At 36.4% G+C, this 22,749-nt stretch overlaps 1 protein-coding gene across 1 annotated transcript in view; it reads right to left on the reverse strand.

Moving 5' to 3' along the window:
• grid2 (glutamate receptor, ionotropic, delta 2) overlaps positions 1-22,749 on the reverse strand; it is a 415,852-nt gene that overhangs the window by 111,690 nt on the left and 281,413 nt on the right. The window contains exons 6-8 of the mRNA XM_016461892.1: positions 17,008-17,181; positions 12,582-12,743; positions 7,863-7,982 (exon numbers count right to left, since the gene is read on the reverse strand). Coding sequence (XP_016317378.1) covers positions 7,863-7,982; positions 12,582-12,743; positions 17,008-17,181 — 456 coding nt within the window. The remainder of the gene's footprint in view (positions 1-7,862; positions 7,983-12,581; positions 12,744-17,007; positions 17,182-22,749) is intronic.

Genomic DNA, 22,749 nt, shown 5'->3' on the forward strand with positions numbered 1-22,749 from the left:
AATCTTTTGGGTTTCGCAATTTTGTATTTTACACTTTCAGAAAAAAGAGGTAAAAAAGTTGTCACTGGGGCAGTATCCTTATCAGTTTCTAACATGTACACTTTAGGTACTAATAAGTACCTTTACAGTATCTATGTGCACCTTTAGAGGTAAACAAGGTGCATACTTTTGTACTTTTTGTACATGTACTTTTTTTTCTGAGTTTGTAAGTAAAGTGACCAAACATATTATACTGTCAGTTCAAGTAAAAGTGTATTTTTTAAACCTCAAAAGAGGTTTAACCTGACTTTATTCACATTATAACCTAAATTCATTAAAGGGTGATGATGCGATTTCAAGTTTTCCTTTCTTTTTGGAGTGTTACAAGCTGTTCGTGAATAGATAAGATCCCTAAAGTTGCAAAGACTAAAGTCTCAAACCCAAAGAGATATTCTTTATAAAAGTTAAGACTGGTCCATGCCCTCCTAAAATGCCTCTCGTTCAAACACGCCCTCACATGTTTACGTCACTGTGTGGGAAGATTTGCATAATGCTGCCCAAATGTTCACACAAAGAAAGAAGGCGTAACTTTATTGTTGCTGCAACCACCGCCGCCATGTCGTGAAGACGCTATGTGTTTCGTTGCGAAAGCGAAAATACTTTCTTTGGCCTTCCAAAAGAGGAAACGACTAGAAATCAGTGGTTAAGTTGTATTTACAACACTGTTCCAGAACAGTTCAAATCAAATATTCAGATTTATATAAGACAGTATAAGTCATTATAATTCATAATTATGTCCCCACTGGATGCAACAAATGCCTCGTTTATAATGGGTTTTATTGGTTTTGTCTCATCGCTCCGGGACACGGCATCACAGTATGGTGAGGGGCGTAACATTTCCGTCACACGCTTGAGGTATTCGGCCAATCACAACGCACTGGATAGTTGGCCAATCAGAGCACACCTCGCTTTTCAGAACGATGAGCTTTGTAAAAATCGACGCGTTTCAGAAAGGCGGGGCATAGAGGAGAAACAATAATGTACAGTATGTGGAAAATAATGTGTTTTTTTTTTACATTAAACTGCATAAACACATTTCATTACACCAAATACACAAAATAATGTTCTTTTTAGCAACATCATATGACCCCTTTAACACAACCAGGATTGTGATCTGAAATTTCTATAATATTATATTTAAGAGATTGTCTTAAAGAAAACTCTCCTAGCCAAATTCTATACACGAACAAGAGGGACTTTAGCTCAATAGAATAAATACATATTCGCCTTCAGGAAAAAAAGTAATAGATCTCTGTATAAGTCCACAAAGTGGAAGTGAGGAGTGGTGTGGAACAAAGAAGTAAATATGGGACAGCAGCGAACAAAAGCGCAGCTATGCCCAGCTCTTCTTCCATATCTATTCAATCACTTCCTCGTTTAACAATATGATAATACAATTCTTGTCACACATGCGGAGGAAAATATCTTTTCTACTCTTGGAAAATTGAAGAGTGGCTGCAGTTGAAAAGAGAAACCCAAGGCATTTAACACATTGGCAATCTACAGGGAGATGTCTAGACAAAATGTGGTAAAAAAAGTGTGCAGCTCTAAAGCAGCACAAATCAATGATAGCCTTGCTCGTCCGCTCTCTCTCTCTCCCTCTACCTCCAACCCTACAGGCCGAGACAGCTCCTCTCAAAGAACATCTGAATCTACCTAATGGAATGGAAAATTGTGGGAAATGGAGAGTCAGACCCGAGGGGATATCTTACCTCACTGTACAGTTTTCACATATTTAACACAGGCGCTTCTACAACCTTGCCTTGCGCGTCAGCGAACACATTCATGCACATCACCCTGTCGTAAAGGTGCCAGGGCCATTTACGAATATTAATATAACACACTCAAAGTCATGCTGTACTACTCTGGCCATACCCTGAGGGTCGCCTTTACCTAGTCACAAAACAGAGTTTGTTTCAGGTCTTAAATGCTTTGTAGCTCACTGTTGAGAATGATCGAAGTGTGCAAATGCAGGCGCTTGTAGCTACGTAAGCTCAGTTTTGTGATGCTGAAATGTGTCAAACCTAAATCTGCTGAAAGCATAAACTGTTTTCTGAGGTCAGTTTTCTCGTTCAGGTCAACTACTGTCATGAAGAAAGTTAATCTTGTTAAATCCGTTAGCTAAAGCTGGCGTGGTTTAATTAGCCAGCAAAACAACATCCGAACTGATGGCACACACATTTGACGGTAAGCTTAAACCATCCGATTCATCTGCGCAAAATAAATATTTTCCATCGCAAGCAAATTCAACCACAGATGGCGATAGAGAGCCCAGAATTGCTACTTGTGCAAACTACACTACTGTTCAAATGTCTAAAATCAGATTTTTTTTTTTTTTTAATGAAATTCATATTTTTATTCAGCAAGGATGCATTAAAATGGTCAAAAGTGACAGTAAAGACATTATAATTTTACAATAGATTTCTATTTGCTTTGTGATTCTTAACTTTTGAGCAAAGAATCCTGAAAACAAAGTATCACCGTTTCCACAAAACCAGCACAGCTGTTTCAACATTAAAGGAACACTCCACTATTTTTGAAAATAGGCTCATTTTCCAACTCCCCTAGAGTTAAACAGTTGAGTTTTACCGTTTTCGAATCATCTTTCTTAAGCACCAATTTGGCATATTAGAATGATTTCTGAAGGATCATGTGACACTGAAGACTGGAGTAATGGCTGCTAAAAATTCAGTTTTGTATCACAGGAACAAATTCGATTTTAAAATATATTAAACTAGAACACAGTTATTTAAAATTGTAATAATATTTCACAATATTACTGTTTTTACTGCATTTTTGATCAAATAAATGCACCCTTGGTGAACAGAAGAGACTTTTTCAGAAACATAAAAAAAAATCCTAATGATGCCAAACGTTTGATTGGTAGTGTACATCATTAACATCTTTGGTCACTGCAGCCTTTATTGATTTGGGATAACACATTTTTCTTCATTTTTGTTAAGATAAAATCCACTGATTTGAGTGACGCATAAATGACACGTAAATTATAAATTCAGGTGAGTAAACTCCTGTTTATTGGGTGAGCGGTTCCTTTAACTATTTTTGGTGCTGTGAGCATAGTTAATGAGTAGCTGATGCTGAAGGGATGTTAAGCTGGCTAGTAATAGACTTTCCTACCTCTCTATTCCCAGTGGCATCTACCTAGCCTCTTCTTTTTCTCTGCACATATTCCCACCTCTTTCGGCTCAGTGGACTTTCACATTAGCGCAAACTCCATCACATAATCCCCACTGATTGCTCAACCTGTGCTCTAATACATTTTCAATGAAGGCAAAAACAAAAGAATATTTTGTATCCCAGCAGGGATGATTAGCCAAAATGGCTAATCGAGCAATTACGCCACAGTAAAGCTTTTAGGTGTTTTGATATATAGAGAGGTGAGCCGAATGTAGCCAATGGATTTAATGATGTGGAAAACTAATTCTTGCATGGTGGTAAAACTAATTATGACTGATTGCTTTGAACCATTATAATGGAAGGACTTCTTTCAAATAACGAAAATCTTACCAACCCCAAACTTTTCATCTGTAATATATGCTTCAAAGCTAATGATGTAGCAGATGTTAGAAACTCTATATGTAAGTTTTAACTACCTTGGTGCTTGCTGATGGTCATGCATAGTTAATGAGTAGCTGATGCTGAAGGGACGTTAAGCTGGCTAGTAATAGACTTTCCTACCTCTCTATTCCCAGTGGCGTCTACCTAGCCTCTTCTTTTTCTCTGCACATATTCCCACCTCTTTCGGCTCAGTGGACTTTCACATTAGCGCAAACTCCATCACATAATCCCCACTGATTGCTCAACCTGTGCTCTAATACATTTTCAATGAAGGCAAAAACAAAAGAATATTTTGTATCCCAGCAGGGATGATTAGCCAAAATGGCTAATCGAGCAATTACGCCACAGTAAAGCTTTTAGATGTTTTGATATATAGAGAGGTGAGCCGAATGTAGCCAATGGATTTAATGATGTGGAAAACTAATTCTTGCATGGTGGTAAAACTAATTATGACTGATTGCTTTGAACCATTATAATGGAAATATGGACAAAGTACATATCTACATATCTCCGTAGTGGTGTATACACAGGGGGCCCCAAAAAAGTGATTCAAAATCTAAATTACAGCTGGAAATAAACAAAATTTTAGGATTTTGTGGAATGCAAAACATAGATGTTAAAACCTTATAGCATTTTCTTTTTCAACTTTTCACTCAAATTGCAGTGTATATAATATAATTTTTATCAAATCAAAACTACCAGCCACCATTTGAATCTCTGAGCTGGAGATGGTGGTCAGTGGAAGGATGTAAAGCAGGATGCTGAAATATGGCCATCACTCATTACCCTGGAGTCACCTTCACACCAATTACCCCACCAACTAGTCTATGTTAGGAACAAAAGCCATTAAAAAGCCTGTTCAGAAGGGGCTGATAATGTTCTGGACAATTGACCATATGAAAAGGGACCAAGGGTTTGTGCAATCTGTTGTGACACTGTTAAAATGTGGAGTGAAAAACTACAAATATTCTTTCAGTAAGACTCTCAAGAGTGTTTGCAGAGTTATTCAGCAGGCTGGAAAACATCCCCCTCACAGGAGGAAGCTGAGATAACTACTGCTAATGTGTTAGCAGGGGGTCACATTAAACAGGTTTTGTTTTCTGGTCAACGTCAACAAGTGTGGAAACACATTGCGTATGTCTGGAAACACAGCAGTTAATTGGAGAGATGTTTAAAACACAAGTGGCTTCAACATATGCACAGCACTTGTGAAAAACTGCCATTCTGATTATCTATACTATTTGTTTGCAAATTATCAAGCCAGTGTAAATATAGATTGTTCACCGAGAAATAAACAAACAAGATACTTTATAAAGAGGGGCTGAAATAGCACAAATCAGTTCTTAATTAGTACATGAAATATTTAAACTTCATTAAAACAAAATAAATTTACTTAAAATTGAGTGGCCAAGTTTCTTGCTTAATCATAAACTTCATTACGTTTCATTTGATTTATAGTTAAAAAATTATAACTAACAGGGTAAGAAAAATAACCTTAACTCAAAGATACATTTTATATATAAAAAACGTGATTTTGCTTCAAGGAAACCTCAAGGGCCATCTTAAAGGGATAGTTTAAATGAAAATTCTGTCATTATTTACTCACTTTCATGTCGTTCCAAACCCATAAGACCTTTGTTCATCTTCTGAACACAAATTAAGATATTTTTGATGAAATTCAAAAGCTTTCTAACCCTCCATAGACAGCAACACAACTGACATGTTCAAGGCCCAGAAAGGTAGTGAGGACATGGTTAAAATAGTCCATGTGACATCAGTGGTTCAACCGTAATTTTATGAGAATACTTTTTGTGCACAAAGAAAACAAAAATAAAGACTTTATTTAACAGTTTCTTCTCTTATAAGCACATAACAACACTGAAATAGCACACAGTTTATCTGCCATTTATCTGTTACCAGATGCACGTGAAAGTTGTTGTTGCTAACAAACCAAGTCCAGTTTCTTTGAGAATCATCATTGGCCAATGTTTAAATGAAAATTCTGTCATTATTTACTCACTTTCATGTCGTTCCAAACCCATAAGACCTTTGTTCATCTTCTGAACACAAATTAAGATATTTTTGATGAAATTCAAAAGCTTTCTGACCCTGCATAGACAGCAACTCATCTACCACATTAAAGGCCCAGAAAGGTATAAGGACATCATTAAAATAGTCCATGTGTTCTATGTCAGAACGCCAGCTCCTGCGTCAACAGCATCACACACATGTGTCGTGATACTCTCATGAACACGTGGTGAAGACTGACATGGAAAATTACAGTTGAACCACTGATGTCACAAGGACTATTTTAACAATGTCCTTACTACCTTTCTGAGCCTTGAACATGGTAGTTGCATTGCTGTCTATGCAGGGTCAGAAAACTCTCTGATTTCATCAAAAATATCTTAATTTGTATTCCGAAGTTGAACAAAGGTCTTCCGGGTTTGGAACGACATGGTGAGTAATTAATAAAGGAAATTTTCAATTTTGGGGTAAATTTATCCCTTTAACTTATTTTAGAATTTTATATATTTTATGAACATCTAAAAGTCTTTATCCAAAATATTTAAATTAACAACTGCCATTTAATATATACAGTATATGTATGGCTTAAAATGGCGTTATCATTCAAGCTTCAAGCTCAATATAATCATTAATAAAATCAAAACAAGGGTAAGGAACTGTACGGAACACAGGTGGCCTCTTTACTGCAAACTCAAACTAAACATTTCTTCATGCGCTTTCCCAACAGTAGTGAGCAGAAGCCATTATAACAAGCCGTCCGCAATTATCCACTCTGATTAAAGAAACTTGCTTAATGTAATTACTTTATACTTAAAATATTCATTTCATCTTTTGGAAGTGCAGCACTGATCTTGTTTGTGTCAGAGACTATTATCTTTAATGAAATCTGACAATTTAATTTGTGCATGATGGCAGTGAGGTTGCAGTGAGTTCCAGTGGATGAGAGGAAGTGGCGTTATTAAAGGACTCTAGCCTGTTATCTGATGGTTGTCTGTGGACTTTGGCACACCGGAGTCCTCAAGGACAATCACTGACCATCTGATTAACATCTCATATCAGATCACATTGCTTACACTAGTATGGGTCAGATTTTTATAGAAATAGTTTACCCAAAAATGAAAATTTACTAAAAGCTTTTACCCTCAGGCCATCCAAGATGAAGGTGGGTTTGTTTCTTCATCTGAACAGATTTGGAGAAATCTAGAATTACATAACTTGCTCACCAGTGTATCCTCTGCAGTGAATGGGTGCTGTCAGAATGAGAGTTTATACAGCTGTTCTTATGATTGGGTGAACTATGCCTTTAAAAAAGAATAAATAAATAATGTTGCAGTTCATGAAGTGACTGATTAGCATGCAAATAACAATTATATTTACTCACCAAAGCCATTTGGGGATTGTTCATTTCGGACCCTGTTTACACCAACTCCACTAGCTACGGTAGGTTCATTTGCTTTCTGCTCTGATAAACTGTGCTGTAAAACTAGTGTACCAGAAAGTGGCTTTCAATTTAATTTGTGTTTTTAACTACTGCATAATAAATAACCTTTTCATTGACTGTTTCAAAATTGTAGAAATCAAAGTGAAATCTCAGATATTTGCAACCTAAATGATAAAAAGTGCGACAGAGTGCTTTTGTGTAACCACAAGGAACGTATAAATGACTTCCTGATCAGCAACTGACGCAAATCAGTTATTTAATTTATTTCAGTTAAATAAACAAGTCCAACTTATTTCTCCAGACGGGTGGAGATTGGGGTATCCCCATCAGGGAGCATAGCCTGATCCGCACATTATTCAGCTCCAAAGCTGCCGTTCTGTCATGAGCAATTGATCCACATTCCGTGGGGGAAGACAGAGACAGATTAGGACCAATATTTGAATGAGCAAATACACATAAATATGACTAAAGTAATTAACGACAAACAAATGGAAAGAACAGATTAATTATCTTGCGGATCACTGGGGGACGACTCTTATGTTACTGCTGCTTAACTACCTCCTCACTTCACCAAAGCTGAGATGAACAGACGAGCAAACAACAGAAAAACTGATAAACAATTCGTGCTGATGCACTGCGCTCTCTGAGGGAGGCTGATGGAATTCATTAGGCTTCTGTGATTATCAATTAAAATCCAAAAGCTCTTTGAATTAAGACAATTGTGTTTCTGAAACGTCGAAACTGATATTGTGGGTTTGAGTGGGATGTTTATTACCCGGCTGACTCCACGGCCGCGGTCCTCTCCATAGTTGGTGCCCAGGATCTCAAAGTAGATGTTGGGGTTAGTGCCGTTATCATTAAACTCCAGCAATCTGGTCAGACCACTTACACCTCCCTGCAAAAAAACAAAAACAAAGTGATGTATAAATCAAATGATTAAGTTTGACATGTGTTTGACATGGCTGCCATCTAATGAAAACCATGTGGATAAAAATGTCTCATTAACCACTTACACATTATATATGTGTGTAATTATCACCCCACTAGTGGCACCGCAGAGAACTGCAAAATAGGGCTTTAACACACTGCTGTCATCAGCTAGAAAGTCCCGCCCGTAAGCCACACCATTGGTTGAGTCAATGCTGTTGTGTCAACCCAGTCAGACCAGTCAAACAAAATGGACAGAATGGTGCCACCAGGGAGGTCTTTTAATGTATCATTTATGCTCTGTGTGCTATTCTTTAAGTATCCAATAATAATAATAATAATAATAATAATAATATACACTATCATTGAAAAGTATGGGGTCAGGAAGTTTTTTTATATACTTTTATTCAGAAAGGATTCATTAAATTGATTAAAAGTGACAATAAAGGCATTTACAATGTAATAATAATAATAATAATAATAATAATAATAATAAACATACACTATCATTCAAAAGTATGGGGTCAAGAAGTTTTTTTTTTATATATATATATTTATTCAGAAAGGATGCATTACATTGATTAACGGGGTCATATGATGCGATTTCAAGTTTTCCGTTCTCTTTGGAGTGTTACAAGCTGATTGTAAATAGATAAGATCCCTGAAGTTATGATCTTTAAAAAAGCATCATATGACCCCTTTAAAAGTCACAATAAAGGTATTTACAATGTGACAAAAGATTTCTGTTTCAAATTAATTATGTTTTTTAACTTTCTAGTTATCAAGGAATCCTGAAAATCTCGTTTCTCGATTTATACAAAAAAGCAGCATAACTGTTTTCAACATTAATAATTATAAGAAATGCTTTTTTAAGATCAAATCAGCATATAAGCAAAATAGAATGATTTCTGAGGGCTAAAAATTCAGCTTTGCCATTAGAAATATTTTACATCACAAAATTAAAATAAATAAATAGTTTATATTTAATAACCTCGACCCCTTGGGGTGCAAATTTTATGTCATAAAGCGGGAAGAAAATCTCTTTAATGCCTTAAATCAGAGCGTGGCACAGTGGTTTGTGCACATGTTCCAACATATTACAGTATAGAGCTCATGTAGCTGATGAGTGTTTTGAGTCCAACTTGTGAAATTTGCTGATTATGCCCCTCTTGTCCCTACCATTTTTTCCTCCTCTCTCTACTGTCTCTATGAGCAAAAAGGCCTCGCTCTTGTCCTCCCATTTTTTTGTCAGCACCCTTAATTTGAACTCCAAAATAACTCCACAGCATCATTTCAACCTACAAAAATCCCCAGTCCTAAACCGCATCCAAAACATGCCCTGCCCAGCGACAACCCACATGAACAGAGATATAATTGTTGTAAATTCACTCTACCAATACCAGTGCTGACAGAACGAATTAGACAGCCAATTATAAAAGCTGATGAGCGCTTTCCAAACGAGTTCACCAACTGCTGCTTTATAAAGCCGATACACACAAACGTCCCCTAATTAAGCTGTAAAGCAATGTTCCAGTCCAAACAGTCCTGTGGGAATTGAATACAAGGCCATTATGCAGCTGATGTACAGTAAAATAAGTATGTTACACTCTGTGCCATTTCAATATATTTATATATTGCATGCCTGTGCTCCCAGACATCCCTTCGAAACGAGGTTGTTAAAATCTAGGCAGATTCCAAGGTGGTACGAGCCAGTGTGTTCTTGCGGTCACCCAGTGTCTGAATAAATCGCCCTATCTGCTTTAATACCACTGTCACACACGTGAGAGCCAGCCGAGAGGTGATATCTCTACTGTGGGATGGCAGGGAGGATCAGATACATGTGGATACAGGAGGAACAGTACATCCCTTAGGGGGTAAAGCCGTTCCCCACCAAGTACGGTGTTAAACCAGCACTCAGTCACTAGCCCTGTAACATCGACTGTCATCTCACCCCAGGCAGTGAGCCATTTCTGTGGCCCTGCTGTACACCAGGCAGACAGAAGGGAGGAGAGTTTCACTGTACCACAACATCCCCCCTCTCCCCAACCGGCACCCAGATAGAGACTCATTACGGTCCTCAAAACCAAACAGTCATTCGGTTTCCAATGCAAATGCATCCAAGGTCAAACTTCCACTCAAACACATCTCTTTAATCACAGCAGGGCTCAGTGTTAGGAACTTTTCTGTTGGTCACGTTTTGCTTCATACTGCCAACATTTTCACAGGCCTTTATAGTTTTAACAATGTATTTATGTGCCTGAATGCCATGCCATTAAATGCTATGGATAGTTCACCCAAAAATGAACATTCGTTATTCACGTCATTCCAAACCTGTATTACTTTCTTTCTTCTATAGAACTTTTTACATATAGTGAAAGTGATTGAGACTGGTGCTCAAAAGCTATAAAAATGGAGGGAAAAAACTGTATAAAAGTAGTACATATTACTTGTGCACTAGGCTATATTTCTAGTCTTCTCAAGCCAATACGATAATTGTGTGTGACAAACAGACCAAAATTGAAGTCTTCATTCACTAAAAATCTTGGCATGTGCCCTAGATCTGGCTGCAAGTAGTGATGTCTGATTCATGAATGAATCATTATTGTGATTCATATCAAAATAATTAATTGATCCAATTCACCAAACCGGCTGTTTTCCACTTGGATGGTGGCTGATTTTTACATTTTAATCCTTTAAGGAAATGTTTTCATGTTTTTTATAAAAATAAAACTCAAAAATAATGTTTTAAATTTGAATACATCCAAAAATATTGCAATAAATAAATTAATTGATAAATAACCATCAATTATTTTTTTTTTCCTGATAATATATTTTTTTTCCTGATGTATAAATAGACTTAACTCATAGAGATTACAATGTGCAGTATTCTTTTAATTTCAGAGAGATATGACAAATATGGTATTATGGTATAAAAATCAGTATTGTATCTGGTCGGTATTGAAAAGTAAATTAAAAATTTTACGTAAAATGCGATATCCGCAGAGTTTTTCCAAACTGCAACAAACGCCAGTCTCTCTTCTCTGCAGAATGCGATATATCCGCTCAACCAATCACAGCGCACCATTCCACGCACTCTAGACAGTAAAGGCGGCACTTTGATTAAAAGATGCTATGTGAAAGTTTGAAACAGAAAATAGTGGTTTTCTTCTTGCCACTTTCTCGGTAAAGAAAACACATTTTTACTCAAATGAATCAAAATGGATTTATAGCGTTTTGGAACCAAACTCTTCATATATTAAAATTACTATGGTTTTGCATTAATAAGTGCAGTTACTAATAATATTATTATTGTTCATTTCTTGTTTATTTCATGTTTATACACAACTGACAGTAAAGCACTAAGCTTGAGTTGGGAAGCTTACAAAATATATTTTATTAACAACAGTAACATGTGCAAAATCTAATTTTTATGTAGAAAATATATATATTGTACTCTTATTAAATGTACCATTACTCTCCTATAGTCTTATATGAAACTGACCAACAACTTGACCAACAAGTGATTATATGTGATTTAGTCGCAAACTGAAGAAAAGTTTGTTTTTCAAAGCACTTTGTGACGTTTTTTACTTCATACACAAAAAAGAGCGAAACTCTGACAAAATCTGATTTCTTGATGATTTGATATTGTATAATAATGATTTTAAAATTGTTATTTTATCATTTCAAAATATAAAGGAAAAAGTATAAATTAATGAGTAATAAAGCAATAAGTGCTCCTCTGCTGCCATCTAAAGGTTAAAATGGTGATTTGTTGTATTTTTTAATTTTACATAAGTGTTTGTTCACTGCAGTATATTTATAACATTCAAATTGGATAATTTAGGAGCTTTAAAGTGCTGGAAACAGTTGTGTGAAATGCTTGTAAGTCATTGAAAATTGCTTGAATTTCTCTCTCAAAAGGTAGTACAAACCCTGAAATGAATAATGTAATAACATTTGACTATTTCTGCAACACCATGGTTACAGTTAGCGTTAAAGCTTCTGGTTTTCTATGTCCGCGCCATTTGATCTGTTTATAACAGAGATTTCTGTGCAGAATTCAAACGCTTCTCGCTGAATCTCGCAGCGCTGTGCAGTAACAGCGTCCCAAAATCAACTTTAGTTCCTGAGTAAATCTGTTCTGAGCTCGGACCAGTTTGTTTGCGTTAATCTCATTAATAATTGTAACCATATCTTATCAATTTAAATGTATTTTAAATTCAGTTATAATTATTTACAAGATATAATGTATTACAATGCACATTGTGAATAATTACAATGCATTATACCCTTTAATAACCCTTTATAATGCATTATACATAAAGGCTTTATGTAAGTGTTACCAAAAATGCTTTCAAGACTATGACTACTCAATTTCACAATCTACCTGTATGTCTGAATAACTCTACCTTGGTAATAAGTTTAAATCAGTAGATTTTACAACATCAATATTCAATACTTTACAGAAAACCAAAAGTTTAAGTTTGCAAGGCACATTTCTGTCAAGTAGCTTGATCCTGGCCAGCAGGTCATGTTTATCGTAAAGTCCTGTACAGTACTGTACCTTCTTCACGGTATCCAGCATAGACTTGCCACCCTGCCAGGGTTTGGAGCCCTTGCGGATGCACGAAAGACTCGCCATGCTGTGCCATTTCCTGTCCTCCAGCTTCCTGTGGAAAGTGTTGGCCAGCAGCAGCACCGTGTCGTAGACGTAGCGGTTGGTGATCTGACAAGACGACAAAAAGCAGCAGGGAAACAAAGACACAAAAAGAAAAGGAACAGACGACGTGAGCACAGAAAGCCAGAGACACCAGATTAATATTCTCTTACAAGAAAAAGATTTATGTCTGAGTGGGTACAGCTGGGATGAAAGGTCTCTACAGTGGAAATGACAACAGGCTGCACACATTGAACAAGCCCTGGAAGACAATGGAGTTTAATAAGCAACAGAAAAAAAAAACACACTTAATACCTGTCATTTCCAGCATGATACGCTTGACTATGCATACAGGCTTTAGTGTTCTTGTCTGACTTGGGACATCAATTGCAACCATACAATACATTTTTTATTTGGTCATCTTGGCATGGTTTTAATGTAAATAGTCAATTTTGTCTCAAGTAAATGTAAACAGGCGGGGCCAAAAATGGCTTTTTGTCAAGATATCAATATATGGAGTCTGTGTATTGAGTTTTGTAGCATACAGTAAATGCATACTGCTCTGTTCCTATTCTGGGAAAATATAGGATACTCTTAATCTCTATCTGAAATTTAAGTAAAACATGCATGACAACTGACATTTTAAACAAAATGTACGTACACTCTGTTCAAAAGTATGAGGTCAGTTTTTTAAAATTAATATTCAATACTGTAATATTTATAATTTTATTCAGCAAGGACACATTACATTGATCAAACCTGACAGTAAAGACATTTTGGGCCAGATTTACTAACAGCTTGCGCCAGCGCAAACTGTCTTTTGGCGTTAAAATAGTACTGTCAGGATTTACTAAAGACGAGCAGTGAAGAATTGGCGCTAAAAAGGCATGGACACAGTTATTTTTTGCACCTGACCTTACTGAATATGCATTTGTAGGAGTTTCCCTTTCAGATGCAAAATTTATGTAAGGAGAGTATTAAAATGAATCACGCAACGTGGTCTACTACTGTTTGCACTCGTCAAATTACTGGCATTTGCGCCAATATTTTACGCCCAAAAAAAGCATGTCTTAAAGCAGGTGGTGATTTGCGCTGCTCTTGGTAGATTGTGCTGGTCATTATGGAAATGATCTGGCTGCATCTGTGTACTTTAATGTGCGCATTGTTAGTAAATCACCTGGAGAATTTTCCCCTCCCATCAGCACTTTTATGGAATTGCGCTCTAGCGTTAATTTGCCCTGTTTAGTAATCTGGCCCTTATAGTGTTAGAAAAAATCTATTTCAAATAAATGTTGTTCTGTTGAACTTTCTATTCAAAGAATCATGGAAAAAAAATTATCATTGTTTCCACATACTTTTTTTCAACATTAATAATAAGAAAAATGTATTGAGCACTAAATCAGCATATTAGAATGATTTCTGAAAGATCATGCGACACTGAAGACTGGAGCAATAACTGCTAAAAATTCAGCTTTGTCATCACAGGAATAAATGACCTTTTAATATATATTAATTTACAAAACAGTTTCAGTTTAAAAAAAAAAAAAATTTTTTCAAAAAGCAACCTGAAACTTTTGATTGGTAGTGAAAAAAAAAAAAACTTGAAGAAATGAAAGGCCAAAAGCATTCAAATAGCACACAACACTGTTACCTTAGATACGGTTCTGCATTATAAAAGACAACTGGCAACTTCACTCATACACAAGCTCTAACACATCGTGTGATGTCAGCACAAAGGAGAAAGTTAATTCCGCTCTGATTGATTGCATGGCTCTGATCTAGCCCGAGTGTTGTCTCCATTTTAATGAGAAGGTAATAAATAGAGTGAAGCGGTCATTAGGTTTCCAGCATTGTTTATTAACACGCGCTGCTCCCGCATACTTGACACTGTATCGAGTGTCTGAGTAATCCCAACCATGTTGACAAATAGCTGAGAAAAACCTCTCGCTATCAACGCAATCCGTTCAGGTAATCTATTCGCATACAGCCATAGCCTTGACAAAAATCTTCACCAGTAAACAGAGAAGCACAAAGGAAAGGCTATTCTAATTATGTTAGGAGTCACACTCGGTTGGCTCAGGTATGAGGCTGTAATGGCTTTGAGAGCCGACAAACTAACTGCCAATTACGCAGTATATATGTACTTCGACTTCAAAGCAGACTGGAGAATAAGAAGATGGAGTCGACAGGGATGACGCTCTCGTCTTATGTTTCTCGCATTTTATCCTCCAGTTTTCAAGGGAATGGGCTTCGCCATCCCAACACAGAGCAGAAACACCGGTGCAGCTTGTGTTTACTCTTCCTGACTCCCATAAAACAACTCTTCGTATACTGAGAGAATGGGCGTACAAAAAGAGCAATGACCCAAAGAGGCAGACTTGACAAGGATCCACAAGACTACCAAGCAACAGCGTCGAGCTGTGTGGCTTTTCTCCATTCGCTGTATTTTTCATCTTCAAGAGCAAAAACATAAAGGGCTTACTTATTGATTTATGTTTCATGCCTTGGACACAAAGTGCATTTTTGGGGTGGGCTGTTTTTCGGGAAGGCTATTTCATGATATAGCATTTGCAGGAGGAGTCGAGACCACCGAAGCAACAAAGCTGCCACTGCCAAGGGGGTAAACAGACAAAGACGGGGTTAAATTCAGGGGGGAGAAGATCGGCTGACCAGGGAAATCCATTAAGTCTATTTGAAGTGCAGGAGTTAGTGGGTCTCTCCAGAGAAAATGAGTGATCGGTGGTCTAAAGGGAACGGGAGGTGCAAAGGAGTATTCCAAAGGGAGGGTGGGATATATGTCGAGAAAGAGGGATGTGATATGCTTCAGTGCAGGGTAAAATAGGGTTGGACTCCTGAATACTGAGCAAAACTGAATCCTTAACATCAAACATGAGCTGCTTATACAGTATGCATTCAACATTACATGGAGAAGAGCACATGTCCCCTCATATCTCACATACTGAAAATAATGGCTGAATTACAACTCAATATTTTTCTAGCTTTTGATGAAATTCAATACATATAGTGGCCCCAAAAAGTATGTGGATACAAACAAAGTTCAAAATAACAACAATTACTCACTTAAAAGTGAATTTTAAGATCTAGCCTCATTTGTTGATTAATATTCTAAGAAATAGCAATAGTTATTTTGCTCCAGCTGCCACAGGAGCTGCTGAAACAGTTCTACTCCGCCATCATTGAATCTGTCCTCTGCACTTCTGTAACTGTCTGGTTCAGCTCAGCTACCAAATCTGACCTCAGAAGACTACAGAGGGTAGTCCGGACTGCTGAGCGAATGTCACTGTCATTCTGTTACACTGTGGAAGCTTCTGTCACGAAAACAAATTCCTCGTATGTGTAAACATACCTGGTAATAAAGCTCATTCTGATTCTGATTCTGATTATATGTTTTTCTATAAAAAAGGTTTTAAAAACATTTTTAAACACAATTTCAACCAAACAGCCAGTATAAATATTGTAAAAAAAAAAACAATCAAAAAAACAAAAAATCTTCAAGGCATGTTTTTACTACATATGTGTTATACATGAAAGTGTTTTTACTACATATATTATTCAGACTATTTAATCATTTTAATTTATGGATACCAACATATAAGGCAATAAACACCAGTATTTACATACTACATACTGTATGTTTTTTATTAAAACCATGCAGAGACCTCTGTAAATTGATAACGCAAACTTTTCAACTTTAATGCCATTTTTGCTACTGAACTTTAAATCATAGAGATTATTAAAATATCTCTGTTGAACACATTTGCTAAAGACAAGAAGGAATTGTGAAACTAATGTAATGACACATTATTTTGGTAACTTCATGACCAAATAATAAAGGTATTAAAATCATCGTCCTGTTTTGTGAATATCAAAAATATCTCTTGGCCCTGCTGAAAATATATATTTGCCTTGTCGCTACCAACATATACCCACGCAACTATGAATTCATATAGAGTAGGGCTTTTGAAAAAATGTGTATTGACATACCATGCAGTGTTGTGTATTGAGCCAATGAATGTGGCTCAATACACAACACATCTGTTAATTTATGTTGTCTATTGTGTAAATTTACATGTGGGAAAATACATTTAGTTGGATAAATAGTAGAAAACAGGAATGGCACCCACAGGCACAACTGAAAACCCAGCAAAACAAGATTGCTAATTTTCACATTGACATTTTCTAGTTTTCTAAGGAAGTTAGCTCAAAGGCTAATGATGACAGTTAATGGACACAATCAATAAAGGAAATGAAGGCAAATGATTCATGATTAACTTGAATGCATGAGTTATGAGTATGGGGGAATGAATCACACCTCTAACTTCTGTGCCTTTGGGTCTTTGGGGTCGCAGAGGGACGTGTTGATGCGGTGGTTGTTCTGGACGCAGCGCTGGCTGGTGTTCTGCGGGAGAAGGAAGGCCTGTCTCACCAGGGTCAGGCGACCTATAGACTTCATCACCAGCTCCTGCACATCCATGTCTGAAATCTCCTGCAGCACATGAGAGGAAAAACACAGAGAAAGAGAGAATCAGAGTCAGAAGAAAAGGGATTTTCCATGTGCAGTGATAAAAGAAAAAGCATCTTGCCGAGAAGAGCTTTTTTCCACACTTGACTGGAAAAGAAAGAGCAGAAGTAGGTCCAGGAAAAAATAACACAATCATGATTTTCAATTTAGCAAATAACCAACTATAACCTTGTCTCAAATTCGGACTGAGAGAAAGAAAAAGGGGTAGAGATTAAATAAGAAACAAAATGTTAACTTTTTAGGTTCCATTACTTGTTTTATCATCTTCCAAATATGTCTACATGAATCATATAGCAACAGAAACATTACTACCAGCTCTATAAACCTTTCTTTTCTTCTGACTTACTGTAACTGTAGATAACTAAGAAATATCATAATTGTAGTCATTAAGATTCTATACTGGGAGAATTTTAACTGCAAAATATTTATTTAGCATGGACGATACAACAAAAAGATTAAAGGCTAGCTAACAAGAGAAAAACTTAATTACATTAACAATTAATTATATGCTTACTAATAAGAAAATACAGTAATTGATTAACTTTATTAAATATTATATCTCAAAGTATAAAAAAAAGAACAGTACTGACCAGGGCCACGGAATAATGCAGGGCAAAAATGCCACCAAATGTATGAAAAATGCCCTAGATATTAAAAACATGAATGTAATGAAGCAATTATTATTATTGTTTTTTTTGTAAAACATTTGCAAATCTAGTAATGGATTTAACACAGATTATATAGTACAATCAAAAATAAAATGAAAAAAAAAAATAAAATATGCTACATAAAAATATACTAGTTTAATATATAAAATACTTTTAGAACAGTGTTTGCTCAAATTAAAAATTAATTTTAATAAAATGATTGAAATGACGTGAAATGGACAACACTGTTTTTATCTGGTGAAAAAAGCTCACCCAGGTTAAAGAAAGAAAGAAAGAAAGAAAGAAAGAAAGAAAGAAAGAAAGAAAATTAGTTCCAGTTAAACAAATACTGCTCCTTCATTATAAACACTGAGTCCTGACACCAGTACTGACACAAACTAAACAATCTTCACACATGGTTAAGTTTTCCTTTTTCATCAAGTCAAGGTCAAATTCTCCACTCTCCAGTTAGCTAAAAATGGGCCCAATTTAAATACAAGAAACATAACTACATAAAAATCATCATTAGTATTATAATTATTCTCATGAATGGGTATTCAGAGCGCTGCCAAGAGGCAGAAAGACATGACCGCATACGCTCGCGTGTCCTTGTGCAGCCTTGGGAGGAATGATGGCTAATTTTAGCCCAAAGCAATCTTTTCCACAGACGGGCAGAATGAAGTGAATGAGCTGGGAATGATGTGATGAGAATGGACAGGGAACGTCCCCCAGTGAAGGTAGACTTCAGAGCAGCCAAGCTGTTCCCTCTGACAGCCTTCACTTTTGAGTTTCATTTTCACCTGCAAAGCTGTGATTGCTGGTGACTGGCTCTCATGAAGTACGTCATTAAATCTGAACTTGTGGCACGCCGGCGAGGAACTTACTTAGAATGTCGAAGCCATTCAGCCTTCAATAAGATTAAAATTAAAGTTGTCTACAGTGCAACCTGCTCTCTGAAAGGTAATTTTAAGGTTTCTGATCGGACAAATCAAAATCTTGCCTGACGCACAGCTGAACACTGTCAAACGATGTTTGTGCCGCTGTTAATTAACGTGGTAAGCATGACGGAGGATAATCTAGGAGGCATCACGAGAGGGCACGCGAGGCCTTTATAGTGTGCTGCACAACTTTCAAGAGCAGAGAGGACATCACGCTTTTACAGACCTGAAAATACCAACACTGAGTGGCTTATTCTACCCCCGGATGACAAACGCAAAGGCCCTTGATGCTTAATTAGGAGCGCTAAATTAGAATGACACAAATATGAGCCTACAGGGTTATGGCCCAATTTTAGGGTTCAGGTTTTGGCAGCTGCTTGTTTTGTCCCCTATGAGTGCTGTCAAGTAAGGCCAATCATGAGCAATGCGTGTCTATACAGAGACATGTCAAGGTAAAGTCATGTGCCTTTGTGTTTAATATACGAGGACATAAAATTTTCCTCAGATGCACTAAATGCTCTACCTGCCTAAACTGGTGTGTTCTAGAAAGCTGGCAGCATTAAAAGGTTATCTCAAAAAATGTATACGATCAGATAATGTGAGTTGCACAATTTTGAATACTAGAATGATCTTTTATAAATCATACTTTTTTATTTTTTTGTTTTTGTTTCTTTTTGCCACAGTCCTCTTATAATGTTAGACAACTTATTTTGTTCCAGAAATGGTCATAATAAATTTTTTTATAACTATCTCTATGACCCTTTGAATTATTTATTTATTTATTTTGCTGTTATGCCTTTAAATAGCAGCTGTCAATGCCCTGTTGCATGTGAAATGAGATACAGCCTCTGCTGAGTGGGCTGTTGCCAGTGCTCCATTTTTCAATGAAAGCTGCTTAGTATTGAGGAGATTATAATAAAATTTAAAATGATTAAAACTATTCAAATTAAAATAAATTAATTAGTAAGGATTATTTTGGTAATCGAGTAATCAGTCGATTATTCTGACGATTAATCGAGTAATTCTAATGTTTTTTGTAGTAATAAAAATAGACCTTACAAAACAACATCTTTTAAAATTACTTATAACACATATATAATAGCAATGAGGCAATAATAATTAGTTTAAAAGAAATCATATGGTTTTATACATAATGTATTTTAAACAAGCTAATGTATTATAATTGTTGTATTACAACAAATGCCTGCAGAGGGTGCCAACAGCCCGATGATTGTTTTACACTTTACTGCGCAATCTAATCCTTGTTTAATATTGACTAAACAACATTTAATTCAGGGGTCTCCAGCCTTATTTCATTCGGGAGCTACTATATTACACAATACTTAAATCTCTTAAATAATGTATCAATCCAAACTGTTATACACAGCATTGTTAAAATGTGCTGGAAATATATATAAAAAAAGTACTGATACACACACTGTAATCATTTAACCAAGTTTTATGACAGAAGCCCAAAAAAATTAGCAGCACTATGCACTTTTTGTTTGCATAAACAGTGAAATAAAAACATTAACATTTTAAACTAACAAAAAATATTCATAACGTTATCTACTGACGTACTACATGTTCAAATAAAGTTTTGACCATTTTTTAAAAATACAATTATAACATTTTAGCCTTAAAATCTTTGTTTATTTTTTTTCAGAATGATAAATTAAACTTTATCTGCTCCATACACAGTTCTACATAAGCTAATGTGCATTCTAAAAATCTCAACACTTCTGATAACAATTGAGGTAGCCTATTTTCCATCGACCGGTTAAGATTTACAAAAAAAATTTGGTCCGATTCTCGCATTGGTCTGAACAAAAATATGGCATGCAGACTAAATTAATTTGTAAATCCACAGTTTGATGGCATATGGTGCTTATGAACTGCAGAACAGAGCTGTTTCCATGGTAACCTCTGTAAACAAAGCTGCGCTGGGCTTCTAAACACTGCTTTATTACGCATTACATGGAGGGAAGATGGAAAACAAATGCCATCAAAACCTTTCTGAAGAGAGTTGGTTTCCTATTATACATTCATACAAATATTTCAATCATACAGTACATTCTTTCATACACTCTAAAAATTAGGGTTAAAATATAACCCAGTGCTGGGTTAAAAAGGGACAAACCCAGCTATTGGGTTGTTTTGACCCAGCGGTTGGGTTCAAAACATCCCAACCGCTGGGTCAAAACAACCCAATAGCTGGGTTTGTCCCTTTTTAACCCAGCGCTGGGTTATATTTAACCCAGCATTTTTTAGAGTGTATAATTTCCCTCAGCAGTCTGCCTTCAGTCATGTTTTCACACAAAACAAAACTTTTCTTTGCGTGTTGCGCCTGCGTGAGACTCTAAACTTTGATTAAAGTTGTGCAGTATTTACTGTGATTCAAATCACGATAATCAAATATGGGTCTAAATTATTTAAAATATTGACAATTAAAATATGAAACAGGATAATTAAAATAACCTCATGGCCGATATGTCAAGTATGTCTTGGCAAGCTACTTCCAGTCAGGCCACGAGCTACTGGTAGCTAGCGAGCGACGTGTTGGAGACCCCTGATTTCATTCAAATTCCCACTTAATCTTAAATATTTGGCCATTTCTTAAAGACAGAAATGCTACAACCACTGTAATTTCTTGAATATGTGGATATCAAAACGTGTAAACTCGAGATGGTCCTCACTGCAGAACACAAGATGTGTGTCCACAAGGGAAGTGTCCAAAATGGCGGCGCGTTCACACGCTGCGGCTTCTCTCTCTCCCGATAGAAAGGTGGTTTCGTGTTTTTTGTCTTGTGAGTCGCAGTGTTTTTGTACGTATTCGTCGCGTCTATCTGTCTCTAAGATCCAGATCCAACTCCTCCCACCTTACATATACCTAAACCTACCCGTCTCCACCCCCTGATCCCTAAACCCACCCATTTCCACCCCTAAATCTACTCATCTCCACCCCTTAACTTACCAATCTCCACCCCCTAGATGTGGATCCAACCACGGCCCCTGGATCTTGTGTTCTGCAGTGAGGGGCTACTGGTAAACTCAGAGCGAGGGTTTAAACGTTTGTTTTGAAATTGAGATGAACAGTTAGCATATTGAGAAAGATATTGATGTATTATCCTGTGTTTGCATAGGTTTATAAATGATTTACCTTACAAATCTGATGAAATGGCAAACGTTGTGTTCCCAGATGAACGTTATAATAAGCCCAAACTCACAACAATATGCAGAGATGGAGTTTGAGACGCTCCACACATGTAAATGATAACAGTTTGTGTGGAGCAGCATTTATTTACTGTGAATGGAGCCGCTCTGACACAAATGTACACAGCCTACACGTATGTAAATAATTAAAGCGCATATATTAAACCTGCATCGCATATATTTATTTAACTGAATCGTAGCGTTTGTGAATTCACAATAGCATTATTCTTTATTATGTTTTTTAAATGGGTCCCATATATCATGCATTCTTGGAAAATGGTTTAATCTTGCGTTTCATGGATTCTCATCCGTGGAAAGCGCCACTTCCGGTATTTTGGCAGTTACTCGGCATGTCCAAAATCCAATTTTTTTTTAAATCGAGTACTCAGATTGAATCAGGAATCGTGACAGCCCTAAAATTTATTTTAGCCACTTTTTCCTAACTTTGTAAATATGTGCAGAGCAGCTGGTGTCGCACACAGACTGGAACAGCAAATGTTTGATGAACGTTCCCAAATTTTACACCAAGTCAGTTCTTCTAGCCATAGAAATAACAGAATCTATGCACATCCCTAAACATGACTGGGTAAGCCTAATTTCTGAACATCGAATCTAGCCGATATCAAAATGTTGTAAAGTTTTTGCATTGAATTTCAATACATGGTCTTTTTGGACTGGGGAGTGAATTTGTCACAGTAGCTACAATTTAATAGTGCACTGAACTCCAAACTGAT

The sequence above is a fragment of the Sinocyclocheilus anshuiensis genome, unplaced genomic scaffold (assembly GCF_001515605.1).
Source record: "Sinocyclocheilus anshuiensis isolate Anshui unplaced genomic scaffold, SAMN03320099.WGS_v1.1 scaffold80, whole genome shotgun sequence".
NCBI classification, from domain to species: Eukaryota; Metazoa; Chordata; class Actinopteri; order Cypriniformes; family Cyprinidae; genus Sinocyclocheilus; species Sinocyclocheilus anshuiensis.